The 13,149-nt window shown below is 43.7% G+C and overlaps 1 protein-coding gene across 1 annotated transcript in view; it reads right to left on the bottom strand.

Moving 5' to 3' along the window:
- The window catches only part of DHX8 (DEAH-box helicase 8), a 45,615-nt gene that overhangs the window by 18,295 nt on the left and 14,171 nt on the right, over positions 1-13,149 (bottom strand). Inside the window, exons 10-16 of the mRNA XM_023191483.3 lie at positions 10,509-10,606; positions 9,364-9,511; positions 4,277-4,458; positions 1,913-2,107; positions 1,420-1,605; positions 1,089-1,299; positions 597-778 (exon numbers count right to left, since the gene is read on the bottom strand). Coding sequence (XP_023047251.1) covers positions 597-778; positions 1,089-1,299; positions 1,420-1,605; positions 1,913-2,107; positions 4,277-4,458; positions 9,364-9,511; positions 10,509-10,606 — 1,202 coding nt within the window. The remainder of the gene's footprint in view (positions 1-596; positions 779-1,088; positions 1,300-1,419; positions 1,606-1,912; positions 2,108-4,276; positions 4,459-9,363; positions 9,512-10,508; positions 10,607-13,149) is intronic.

Below are 13,149 nucleotides of genomic sequence, written 5' to 3'. Positions count from 1 at the left end.
TATATATATATATATATATATACATACATACCTATATCCATCTGTCTCCTTTCCTGTTGTCTCATACACACAGTCATATACTTGGTTCCAGCCACTGGAACTACGCCATTCCCTGAACTGGCCCCTCTTGCTCACCTCCAGGCCATCACAGACAGTTCTGTGTCCTCAGAATGCTTGTCCCCTTGCCTTTCATGAGTTCTCCAGGACTACCTTAGATCCTTATTTCCCCTAAGAAGACAGGGTTGGGTGCTCCCACCTGGGTATCCAAGCATGAGTGGCGTTTTCACACTATATGCTGAAAGTCTGTTGACTGGGGATGCCCCATAGCAGATAGAGGCCTGTTCTCACAATGCAGCTCCCATGTGTAGCCCAAAGCCTGGTAGATGCTCAAAAAATATTTGTCAAATGAAGAAGAAGAGGAAGAAGAGGAGAGGTCACATACTAGGCCCTCAATCCTAAACAAATTGGTTGGACCAGTCTCTAAAACCTAACAAACAAGACTTACATACACCTTAAGCAATCCCTACTATGGCTGGCAGGTTGCACACAACACATGGTTTCAGGGCACATGGAAGCTTCATTTTTGCCCATGTTACCTTTCTGCTGCCTGGTGGAGCTGGGTCAAAGATTCGGGTCTGCATCTCACTGGGAAGAGCAGAGTACACTGGGAGGATAATTAACTCTGGAACATCAGGTCCCAGGGATTTCATTCTTTCATACAGGATCTCGCAAGCAGTATCAATTTCTTCCTGACCAGTCAGGAAGACCAGGATATCACCTATGAGCAGAATAGAGCATTCATTTACTTTCTAACTGTGTGTGTGTGTTCTATACAAAGGCTATGGTGATATTAATAAAACTTCAAATAACAGAACATACACATTCATATTCTGACCAGTAAGTAAACAATAGACAAACCAGTAAAAAAACAATTTATATATGACATTACAACCACCACCATTTCAAACACACAAGCCTGAGGCTTGCAGAGAGATGAATATTTAGAAGGTGTTTTTAAAAAGATTAGCAAAAAAGAACCATATGAGGACTTTTGGCCTAAGAGGGAAAAAATTGCTTTTTCCCTTTACCTGGTGGCTCTGTTAAATGGATCTGCATAACAGTAATCAGGCTGGCATCCAGATAATCTGTCTCAGGTTCCTTTGTGTACAGTATTTCCACTGGATATGTTCGACCTGGGATGGTGAAAATGGGAGCTTCATAGAAGTATTGAGAAAACTTCACTGCATCCAAGGTGGCTGAGGTGACAATCAGCTTCATGTCCTGCCGTTTCTGAACTGTCTAAAGAGAAATATTATGTGGCTTACTGAAAAGGACCACCCAAAAAGACAGATACTCAAATCTAACTCCCAGAATTCAGTTTCCAACAGGTAGAGGGGTCATTGAAGAGCATCTAGTTACCTTTTTCAACAATCCGAAGAGCACATCAGTGTGAATTGTCCTCTCATGCGCCTCGTCCAACATGATGATCGCATACTGAGTGAGGTCAGGGTCAATCAAGCACTCTCTAAGCAACATCCCATCTGTCATGTACTTGATGACTGTTTCAGGGCTAGTGCAGTCCTCAAATCGAATGGTGTAGCCCACCTAAAGCAGAAGAGAAGGGGAAAACCTAGGATACAAATGTCTCCTTTTCCCAATCACCAGGGAAGATTTCAGCCCAGTCACTGTTACTCACAATCTTAATAATTTGATCAAGATGTACAGTAATTTCCTTACAGTAAGGTATGTCTTATGACTATACCCTGAACAGACTTGATTATGACAGTGGGAACCCTCTCTCCCTCAGGAGAAACCTGAAAAAAGGCAGTATTACTAATATTTCCATTTGATAGATTAAGAGATCTGGGCCTTTGTTTCTGGTATTTTTAGAGTGACTCCACTATCTACTTACCTCTTGGCCTAAGCAACAACCAAACTCCTCTGACACTCTTTTGGCCACTGACATAGCTGCCACTCTTCTGGGCTGGGTACACCCAATCTTGCCCCTGGAAGTGTAGCCTGCCTCTGCCAGGTACTGGGTGATCTGCGTTGTCTTTCCAGACCCTGTCTCACCAATAACAATCAGGATCTGATTGTCATGGACGGCCTGAAAGCAACAGAATATAAATATGGTCATTAAAATCTGCCAGAACATAAATGTGGTCATTAAACAGAATACAAATATGGTCATTAAAATCTACATTACTCTGGAATAAAATAATTAATCACTACATTCTAACACCAAAGAAAAGGAGGATGTACCCATATGGTTAAAGAAGTCAACAATAAATTTAAAAGATACATAAAAAGTGTTCCTTTCCCCTGTAACTCCCAAATTTCTAGTATCTTTCCCCAAAAATTATTTCTTATTTCTACATTGTTTGTAACACCCAAAGATTACAATCAACTATGGTTCTACGGATATAGGACTAGTTAAATACACCACAGCCTATCCAAATAATAGAAAAGACTTTTTTTCTTTCTTTCTTTTTTTGTTTGAGATGAAGTCTCACTCTGTCGCCCATGCTGGAGTGCAGTGGCATGATCTCAGCTCATTGCAACCTCCACCTCCCAGATTCAAGTGATTCTCCTGCCTCAGCCTCCGAAGTAAATGGGACTGCAGGCACCCATCAGCATGCCCGGCTAATTTTTGTATTTTCAGTAGAGATAGGGTTTCACCATGTTGGCCAGACTGGTCTTGCACTCCTGACCTCAGGTGATCTGCCCGCCTCGGCCTCCCCAAGTGCTGGGATTACAGGCATGAGCCACTATGCCTGGCCTGGCATTTTTTTTTTTTTTTCTAAGAAGGCCAGGCGCAGTGGCTCAAGCACTTTGGGAGGCCAAGGAGGGAGGATTGCTTGAGTCCAGGAGTTCAAGACTAGCCTGGACAATATAGTGAGACCACATCTCTACAAAAAATACAAAAACTGGCTAAGCATGATGATGCACGCCTTGTAGTCCCAGCTACTTGGGAGGCTGAGGTGGGAAGATCACTTGAGACCAGGAGATAGAGGTTGCAGTGAGCTGAGATCATGCCACTGTATTCCAGCCTGCACAAAGCGAGACTCTGTCACACACACGCACACACACACACACACACATACACACAAACAAAATTTCTGAGATATATCATTAAGTGGAAAAAGCAAGATGTAGAACAGTATATATATCACTGTCACCTATAAACGCATATAAAATGTGTGCGTGTGTATATATATTTGTACTTGCTTTATACATATAAGATATTGTTGAAAGGATTCACTGGAAACTAGTAAACCTGATTACCTCAAGGAAGGCTCGGTGGTCTTAAAATCAGAATTCCAGAATATAGAGTACCAAAGCAAAGGCCTTGCCCATGTGAGTTTATTGGCTGAGTATCCTCATTTTTAATTACTGACCAGAGCTGTTGGTCCATGCAACACAATACTCTGCCCACCTGGAACTTTTCTAGTGTCACCAGGAAAAAGAAAATATACAGACATATACATACATATGTGTGTCTATACACGCACACACACAAACATTTGTGATACAGGGTCTCACTCTGTCACCCAGGCTGGAATGCAGTGGTGTGATTGCAGTTCATTGTGGCCTCGACCTCTCAGGCTCAAGCAATCGTCTTATCTCAGCCTCCCGAGTGGCTGGGACTACAGGCATGGACCACCACACCCAGGTAAATTTTTTTTTTTTTTTTTAATTAGACAGAGTCTCACTCTGTAGCCAGGCTGGAGTGCAGCAGCACAATCTCTGCTCACTGCAACCTCCAACTCCCTGATTCAAGTGATTCTTCTGCCTCAGCTCCTGAATAGCTGGGATTACAGGCATGCACCACCATGCCCAGCTAATTTTTTCTATTTTTAGTAGAGATGGGGTTTCACCATGTTGGCCAGGATGGCCTCGAACTCCTGAACTCGTGATCCGCCCACCTTGTCCTCCCAAAATGCTGGATTACAGATGTCAGCCACTGCGCCCTGCCAAATTTTTTATTTTTGTAGAGACAGGTCTCCCTATGTTGCCCAGGCTGGTTTCAGACTCCTAGGCTCAAGTGATCCTCCTGCGCCTTGGCCTCCAATGTGCTGGGATTATAGGCATGTGCTACCGTGCTCGGCCCCATTTTTTAAAAAAGTATTTAGAAAGTTTTCTCCTTATTTCTTAACCATTTTGAATGAGCCACTTCAAGTAGGCACATATTTGTCCTGTTAGTTTCAATTTTAAAATATCCCTCTTTTAGAAAACAACCTTACTGCCCACCAATACATCATAAAAGGCTTCTCACCTGGACCAACTGCTCCTTCAGTTTGTAGATTGGCAGGCTCTCCCTTTGCTCAAGGATTGACATCTGGGTCTTTTTCCCATAAGAGGCTTTATTGCCCCCAAAGGCATGCTTCTTCCACTCGGGAATATCATTGGGCATCATCCCAATACCCCTCATGTTGGCAGCAATTTGTCTGCCTTCCGCTGGAAAGGAAAACAGGCAACTTAGTATTGTCCTCAAGTTACCTCAAGATGTACCAGAGAAAAAAATAAAATGGCAGGTGGGCACTGAACATGGAGCATCTCTATTCAGCGACCCGTGATCAAAAGTCCTCAAAGAAAAAATTAATGTGAAAAAAAGAATATAGAAGGGGCAGCAGGGAGTGGGAAAGAGACTGTAACAAGTGGTGCTACACACCTGTGATGTCAGAAAAAAGGTTAGCTGAGAGAAGTGAAGACCTGATTGTTTGACACTGGAATAATTTTTTTTTTTAGGTAGGGTCTTGCTCTGTCATCCAAGTGGGTGGGAGTGCAGTGGCACAATCCTGGCTCACTGCAGCCCCGACCTCCAGGGCTCAAGCGATCCTCCTGACTCATTTTTAAATTTTTTTTGAAGAGAAGAGGTCACTCTATGTTGCCAGGCCGGTCTTGAACTCCTGCGCTAAAGCAATCCATCCATCTCACCCTCCCAAAGTAATGGAATTACAGACATAGCCACCATGCCCAGCACTCTCCCCTTTTCAAATAACTGCTATATTGAGATGTAATTCACAAACCATGTCACACTTTTCTTTCTTTCTTTCTTTCTTTTTTTTTGAGATAGGGTCTTGCTCTGTTGCCCAGGCTGGAGTGTAATGGCGCAATCACAGCTCACTGCAGCCTCAAATTCCTGGGCTCAAGGAATCCTCTCTCCTTGGCCTCCCAAAGTGCTGGGGTTATAGGTGTGAGTCACCAAGCCTGGCCTCCATGTCACTCTTTCTAAGTGTTTAACTCAGTGTTTTACTGTATATTCATAAAGCTGTGCAACTATCCCCACTAATTTTAGAACATTTTCATCATCGCCAAAAAACTCTGTACCCATTAGCAGTTACTCCCCATTCCTCCCTTTTCCTTCCCCTTGGCAACCATTAGTCTACTTTCTATATCTACGGGTTTACCTATTCTGGATATTTCATACAATATGTGGTCTGTTGTGCCTGGCTTCTCTCAGATTAATTTTTTTTTTTTTGACAGGGTCTGGTTCCCAGCAGGTTGGAGTGCAGTGGCGAGATCTCAGTTCAGCAACCTCTACCTCCTGGGCTCAAGCAATCCTCCCACATTAGCCTCCTGAGTAGCTGGGACTACAGGTGCATGTCACCACACCCAGCTAATTTTTTTTTTTTTTTTTTTGAGATGGAGTTTCGCTCTTGTTGCCCAGGCTGGAGTACAATGGCGTGATCTCGGCTCACTGCAACCTCCACCTCCTAGGTTCAAGTGATTCTCCGGCCTCAGCCTCTCCAGTAGCTGGGATTACAGGTGCGCTCCACCATGTCTGTTAATTTTTCTAGTTTTAGTAGAGATGAGGTTTCACCATGTTGGCCAGGCTGGTCTCAAACTCCTGACCTCAGGTGATCCACCCGCCTCAGCCTCCCAAACTGCTGGGATTATAGGCTTGAGCCACCATGCCCAGCCTAATTTTTGGGTTTCACCACATTGCCCAGCCTGGTTTCAAATTCCTGGACTCAAGCGATCTGCCCACCTCAGCCTCCCAAAATGCTGGGATTATAGGTGTGAGCCACTTTGCCTGGACCTAGCTTATATTTTCTTTTTTCTTTCTTTTGAGATGGAGTCGCGCTCTGTCGCCCAGGCTGGAGTGCAGTGGCCGGATCTCAGCTCACTGCAAGCTCCGCCTCCCTGGTTTATGCCATTCTCTTGCCTCAGCCTCCCGAGTAGCTGGGACTACAGGCGCCCGCCACCTTGCCTGGCTAGTTTTTTTGTATTTTTTAGTAGAGGCAGGGTTTCACCATGTTAGCCAGGATGGTCTTGATCTCCTGACCTCGTGATCCACCCGTCTCGGCCTCCCAAAGTGCGGGGATTACAGGCTTGAGCCACCACGCCCGGCCCCTAGCTTATATTTTCAAGGTTCACCTTGGAATTGTGGCTTGAGGAGCAAAAAAAAAATGAGCAGAATTTTAGTGGCTCTCTAGAATATGCAAATATTTTACAAATTTGATGCCAAAAGCTGGCTATGAAAAAATACTTGTGCCTACTAACCAAATAAGTGAGCTTTGGCAGAGGTCAGAGGAGGGTCATGGAGAACATTTCACTAAAGGGTAAAAGGGAATGAATAGGTTTATTCTGAGGAAATGGAAGATGATATTGTTAAACAATAAATGAATATTTCCAACCTTCTACTGTAAATCTAATATTTTGGTTTTTATTTTTGTCGTTTTTAAAAATTTAATTTTAAAATGGAGACAAGGGCTGTGCACGATGGCTCACCAGTGATCCCAGTACTTTGGGAGGCTGAGGTGGGCAAGATCACTGGAGGTCAGGAGTTCGAAACCAGCCTGACCAACATGGTGAAACCCTGTCTCTACCAAAAATACAAAAAAAATTACTCGGGCATGGTGGTGGGGGCCTGTAGTCCTAGTTACTTGGGAGGCCAAGGCAGGAGAATCACTTGAACCCGGGAGGCAGAGGTTGCAGTGAGCCGAGACTGCACCACTGCACTCCAGCTGGGGCAACACAGAGAGACTCCATCTCAAAATAAAATAAAATAACATAAAATATATAACATAAACTAACTTAAAATAAAATAAAATAAAAAAGAGACAAGGTCTTATTAGGTTGCCCAGACTGGTCTTGAACTCCTGGCCTCAAGCAATTTTCCTGCCTCAGCCTCCCAAAGTGTTGGAATTACAGGTGTGAGCCATCATGTCAAACCTAATCTAATATTTAAATCTTTATTACATGCAGCCAAACTGATATCTAAATTAACACAATTCTCAAACTTCTGTCTCCAGCCCAGACCTCTATTCTGAGCTCTCATACTCAATTCTACACTGGATACCTCAACCTAAGATGTCCTCTAGTTGTCTCAGATACAAGTCCAAAACGGAAGTCACCATCTTTCTCCACAAACCCATTTCTCCTCCGGTGTTCCCATTACTCATCCTAGTGCTCATACCAGAAACCTGGAAGTTATCTTTGACCATTCCTGTTGCCCCACATTCAACGAATCACTTTTCTCAAGTACATCCCTCCTCTTTGCTACCTCCATGTTCAAGCCACCATCCTCTCTCTTCTGAATTATTATAAAAGCTTCCTAAATCATCATATGTGCCCCATCCAACTCATTCTGCAGGGCAGCCTGAATCATGCTTTGGAAATGCAACTCTGGTCATACCATGTGCCAGCTGAGAACTTTCAACATCTGGCCAGATGCGGTGGCTCACGCTTGTAATCCCAGCACTTTGGGAGGTCAAGGTGGGTGGATCACCTGAGGTCGCGAGTTCGAGACCAGCCTGACCAACAGGGAGAAACCTCATCTCTACTAAAAATACAAAAAATTAGCTAGGCGTGGTGGTGCATGCTTGTAATCCCAGCTACTCGGGAGGCTGAGGCAGGAGAATCGCTTGAACCAGGGAGGTGGAGGTTGCATTGAGCCGAGATTTTGCCATTGCACTCCAGCCTAGGCAACAAGAGCAAAACTCCGTCTCAAAACCAAAAACAACAGCAACAACAAAAGAACTTTTCAACATCTCCCAGTGTTGTCAGAATTGAGCCCCGATTCCTAATGCTACCTACACAGCGCTGGTCCAATGCTCTTATCTCATCCCCTACCAGTGCCCCTTGCTCTCTCTATTCCATCCACGCAGGCTTCCTTTCAGTTCCTTCTTTCTCACCCCACAAACCCAACACGTGCTACTCCTCAGGTTGGAACACACCTCCCAACCTCCATCCCATCCCCACTTGACAGACTGAGTCCCATTTATCCTTTGGGTCTCAATTTCCCCACGGAAGTGACCCACCACAGTCAATTACACTGCCTGTACTTCTTCACATGGCACTGATCATAATTTAATTATTTGGTAATTATTTAATTAACATCAATTTCCCTGACTAAGCTGTAGTGTCTAAAAGCAGGGATCGTATCTGTTTAATTCACATCTGTATCTCCAGTTGCCAAACACAAATTAAATTAGTAAGTATTTGTTATGACTACATCTACTAGTTAATATTTACTGCACAAAGAAATATATGAAAAAGGAAGTTTCAAAGCTGTATTATCTTTAGAATAAATTTTTTTTTTTTTGAGATGGAGTCTCACTCTGTCGCCAGGCTGGAGTGCAGCGGCACGATCTCAGCTCACTACAACCTCCGCCTCCAGGGTTCAAGCGATTCTCCTGCTTCAGTCTCCTGAGTAGCTGGGACTACAGGCATACACCACCATGCCCGGATAATTTTTTATATTTTTAGTAGAGACGGGATTTCACCATGTTGGCCAGGATGGTCTCGATTTCCTGACCTCGTGATCCACCTGCCTTGATCTCCCAAAGTGCTGGGATTACAGGTGTGAGCCACTGCGCCCAGCTAGAGTAAAATTTTTAAAGTTATTCAGAAGAAAAACAGTCTAATGATTTGACCACGGCTATTAAAACATTTTTGGTTTTAAACATGTGTTTAAGAAAAAAACCAAACATGCTCTTACTGAAGTGAAAAACCAAGGGTAAATTTTTTTTTCAAGACGGAGTGTCATTCCATCACCCAGGATGGAGTACACTGGCCTGATCTCAGCTCACTGCAACTTCCATCCCTGGGTTCAAGTGATTCTCCTGCCTCAGCCTCCTGAGTAGCTGGGATTACAAGTGTGTGCTACCACGCCCGGCTAATTTTTGTATTCTTTTAGTAGAGACGGGGATTCACCATGTTGGCCAGGTTGGTCTCGAACTCCTGACCTCAGGTGATCCACCTGCCTTGGCCTCCCAAAGTGCTGGGATTACAGGCATGAGCCACCGCCCCCCGCCCAAGGATAAATTTTTAGTATGTGCTGGGAGTGACCCCTCCCTGTGCTCTGGAAGGCTCAGATTTTTAAACAAGGTCCATACACCCCTCCAAGGGTCCTACCATCAGGCAGAGGGTCAACCCAGTGTTTGTTGAGTCCCATGGGAATAGAATCCATCTCAGCTTCCCGCTGGGCCTGCTTAAGTTCCCGCCTTTCTTTGGCCAAGGCACTCTGCATCATTGCCGCTTGGGAGAGGGAGCCATCTGGGTTCTGGTGCAACAGAAGAAAAAACGACACGGATTAAATGTCCAGGAAATAAAATGTAGATGTTAAGACCCTGTAATCTAAAACATGGGAACACATCTGGAATAAAGTTCCTATCAGTGTAACAGACTATATGAAAGAAATGGATACACCGTAGCACATTCAGATAAAATGAACAAGGACAATAATAAATCATGGAAGGAACTGGATGTTTAGTTTGAAGATGAGAACTCCAAAAGAGATAGGAATGATATGCTACCTTTAAATGTATGAAGGACATAAGAAAGGGATAAGAATTTTTCTGTATGACTCCGGGAACCAAAATTAAGACCAATGTGGACACTTCAGTGAGCGAGGTTTCAGGTCTGCCTAAAGAAGAAGTAGCGATCAGATCCATCTCATAATGAAAGGTACCTCCTTAAGGGCTGGTGAATTCCCTGTCACTAACAATGTCATGCAGCTATGAGATGACCACATGAGAAGAACACTGCAGAAGAATCATATGTGTGGATTATAAGCATTACATATGTGCTGGGCTGGGAGACCTTTAATATACCCTTTTCTACACCTAAAATTTTTACCATTCTATAGATTCTGGTTTAGATTCCCTTCACAGCTCTGCCCTCCCCAACACCCAGTGCTATAGCTTTCTATGGTGGCCAGCCCTAACTGCTCAAGTAAATTCTTCAAAATTGCCTTTAAATCTGCAAGATTCAAGACCTAAGGAAACCATGCAAAGGCAATGATGGTAGATTAAGCATTCCTATCTATCTCTGCTTCCACCCAAAATACACAAAAGGAGCACAAAATAATTAAATAGGCAAAAGCAATAAAGCCAACCCAACCTCCATTTAAAACAAAACTATTCTAGACCCTGGCTAACAGCCAATAATACTTTATGTGGCCTAAGTTCTACTTACGCAGATCTAATAACCTGACCCGTTACTTTAGAAAAAGAAATCCACTTGACATTTCCAGGCTGAAGGTTCAGAAGTTTGCTCACCTTGACGATTTTAATAGGGCTCATGTCCATGCTTTGCTTAGTGTGCCCTCTCAGGAATGGAGGCTCTTCCTCAACCAATTCAATCTCAAGGTCCTCATCTAAAAGTCCCCCCAAAAGAAGAATTAGCCATAAACAAGAGAGAATAACAATTTTCACCAAAACAATTAATTTCCATAGACACCAACAATCTTTATCAAAAACAGCTTCCCCTGGTGGGGTGTGGGGGTCATGCCTGTAACCTCAGCACTTTGGGAGGCCAAGGCAGGAGGATCACTTGAGGTCAAGAGTTTGATATCAGCCTGGTCAACATAGTGAAACTCCATCCCTACTAGAAATCCAAAAATTATCCCAGCTTGGTGGCGGGCACCTGTAGTCCCAGCTGCTTGGGAGGCTAAGGCAGGAAAATAGCTTGCACCCAGGAGGCAGAGGTTGCAGTGAGCTGAGATCAAGCCATTGCACTCCAGCCTGGGAGACAGAGTGAGATTGTCTTTGAAAAAAAAAAGGCCGAGTGCAGTGGCTCTCACCTGTAATCCCAGCACTTTGGGAGGCCAAGGTGGGTGGATCACCTGAGGTCAGGAGTTCCGGACCAGCTTGGCCAACATGGCGAAGCCCCATCTTTACTAAAAATACAAAAAAACTAGCTGCACCTGTAATCCCAGCTACTTGGGAGGCTGAGGCAGGAGGATCACTTAAACCCAGGAGGAGGAGGTTTCAGTAAGCCAAGACCACGCTACTGCACTCCAGCCTGGGCAACGAGAACGAAACCCTGCCTCAAAAAAAAAAAAGCTTCTCAGGTCAAAGGATGGCAATACAAGTAAAACTCTAACCTAGGTGACTATTCCCCCTACCACCAGCCATTTCTAGGGCATTTGTGCTCCAGTCCAAGAACTGATCAGACCTACTTTCAAAAGAAGTTAAACCTGTGAGAAAATGCTCTCCTGACATTCTAAATGGTACTAAGGCATTTGCCAACCAACTTCATTATGGAATAACTCTTAACCCATAATAAATTTGCAAAAAATTAGTTGGACAATTGAACAACACCAGGCGGAACTTGCTTACGCTTATGGCAGAAGTATAAATGGTACAGAAACCAATAGAAAACAATTTGGAACTGCCCAGTAAAGTCAAACACCCACATTTCTTACTACCTAGTAATTTTTAAGACAGGGTCTTCCTCTGTTGCCCAGGCTACAGCACAGTGGCATGACCACGGCTCACCACACCCTTGACCTCCCAGGCTCCAGCAATCTTCCCACTTCAGCCTCCCCAATGGCTGGGAGTACAGGCACATATCACTACACCTGGCTAATTTTTTTTTGTTTTTGTAAAGATAGGGCCTAGCTATGTTGCCAGGGCTGGTGTCAAACTCCTAGACTCAAGCAATCTTACTATCTCAGTCAACCTCCCAAAGTGCTGGGATTACAGGGCTGAGCCATGACACTTGGCCTACCCAGTAATTCTTTTTTTTTGTTGAGACGGAGTCTGGCTCTGTCTCCCAGGCTGGAGTGCAGTGGCCGGATCTCAGCTCACTGCAAGCTCCGCCTCCCGGGTTTACACCATTCTCCTGCCTCAGCCTCCGGAGTAGCTGGGACTACAGGCGCCCACCACCTTGCCCGGCTAGTTTTTTGTATTTTTAGTAGAGACGGGGTTTCACCGTGTTAGCCAGGATGGTCTCGATCTCCTGACCTCGTGATTCGCCCGTCTCAGCCTCCCAAAGTGCTGGGATTACAGCCTTGAGCCACCGCGCCCGGCCGCCTACCCAGTAATTCTATGTATTTAGGAAAAAAAGAATGTTTTGTACATAAGCACTAAAAGACAATATAGCAATTTCAAAATACTATTATTCACAAAGATTAACCAAAAACCAAGAAACAACTCATATGTCCATCAAAAGCAAAATGGATAAATTATAGACAATTTATATATACTCTATAGCAATGAAAATTGGTAAAATACCACTATAAATATCATCATAAATATAAAAAATATGTAAGTCAAAAAAAAAAAAAAGACAAATGAGTTAAGTTCCAAAATAGACAACACAATATAATGTTCAGGAATAGATATGTAGATGGTAAAACTAAAGAAAAGCAAGGGAGTAATTAACACAAATATGGGATGGTGGTTACTCCTAGGAGGAAGAAAGAAGATCTAAGCGGGGGGAGCACGTAAGGGCTTCAGAAGTGCTTGTAAAATTCCACTTCTTAAGCTGGGTGGTGAGCACGTCGGCGCTCACTTACTATTATAATATAAATGATAGAATTCTATTATAAGACTTCATAATTTCAAAAAAGTCATTATGGGCTGAGTTAAAAGTTGTTTCCAGGGCAACTCAGAGGTAATATAGGTGGATCCAGGATTTTCAGAATAATTACTAAGAATATGAGATCAAATTTACACCCAAAAATACAATTATAACGTTTTATAACTTGAAAGCTTTTTTTTTTTCAGATAGAGTCTCGCTCTGTCACTCAGGCTGGAGTGCAGTGGCATGATCTCAGCTCACTGCAACCTCCATCTCCTGGGTTCAAGCAATTCTCCTGCCTCAGACTCCTGAGTAGCTGGGACTACAGGCGTGTGCCACTACACCCAGCTAATCTTTTTTTTTTTTTTTTTTTTTTTTTTTTTTTTTTTTTTT

Source organism: Piliocolobus tephrosceles, chromosome 16 (assembly GCF_002776525.5).
Source record: "Piliocolobus tephrosceles isolate RC106 chromosome 16, ASM277652v3, whole genome shotgun sequence".
In the NCBI taxonomy this organism is placed as follows: domain Eukaryota; kingdom Metazoa; phylum Chordata; class Mammalia; order Primates; family Cercopithecidae; genus Piliocolobus; species Piliocolobus tephrosceles.
This window is presented reverse-complemented; position numbering and strand designations above follow the sequence as displayed.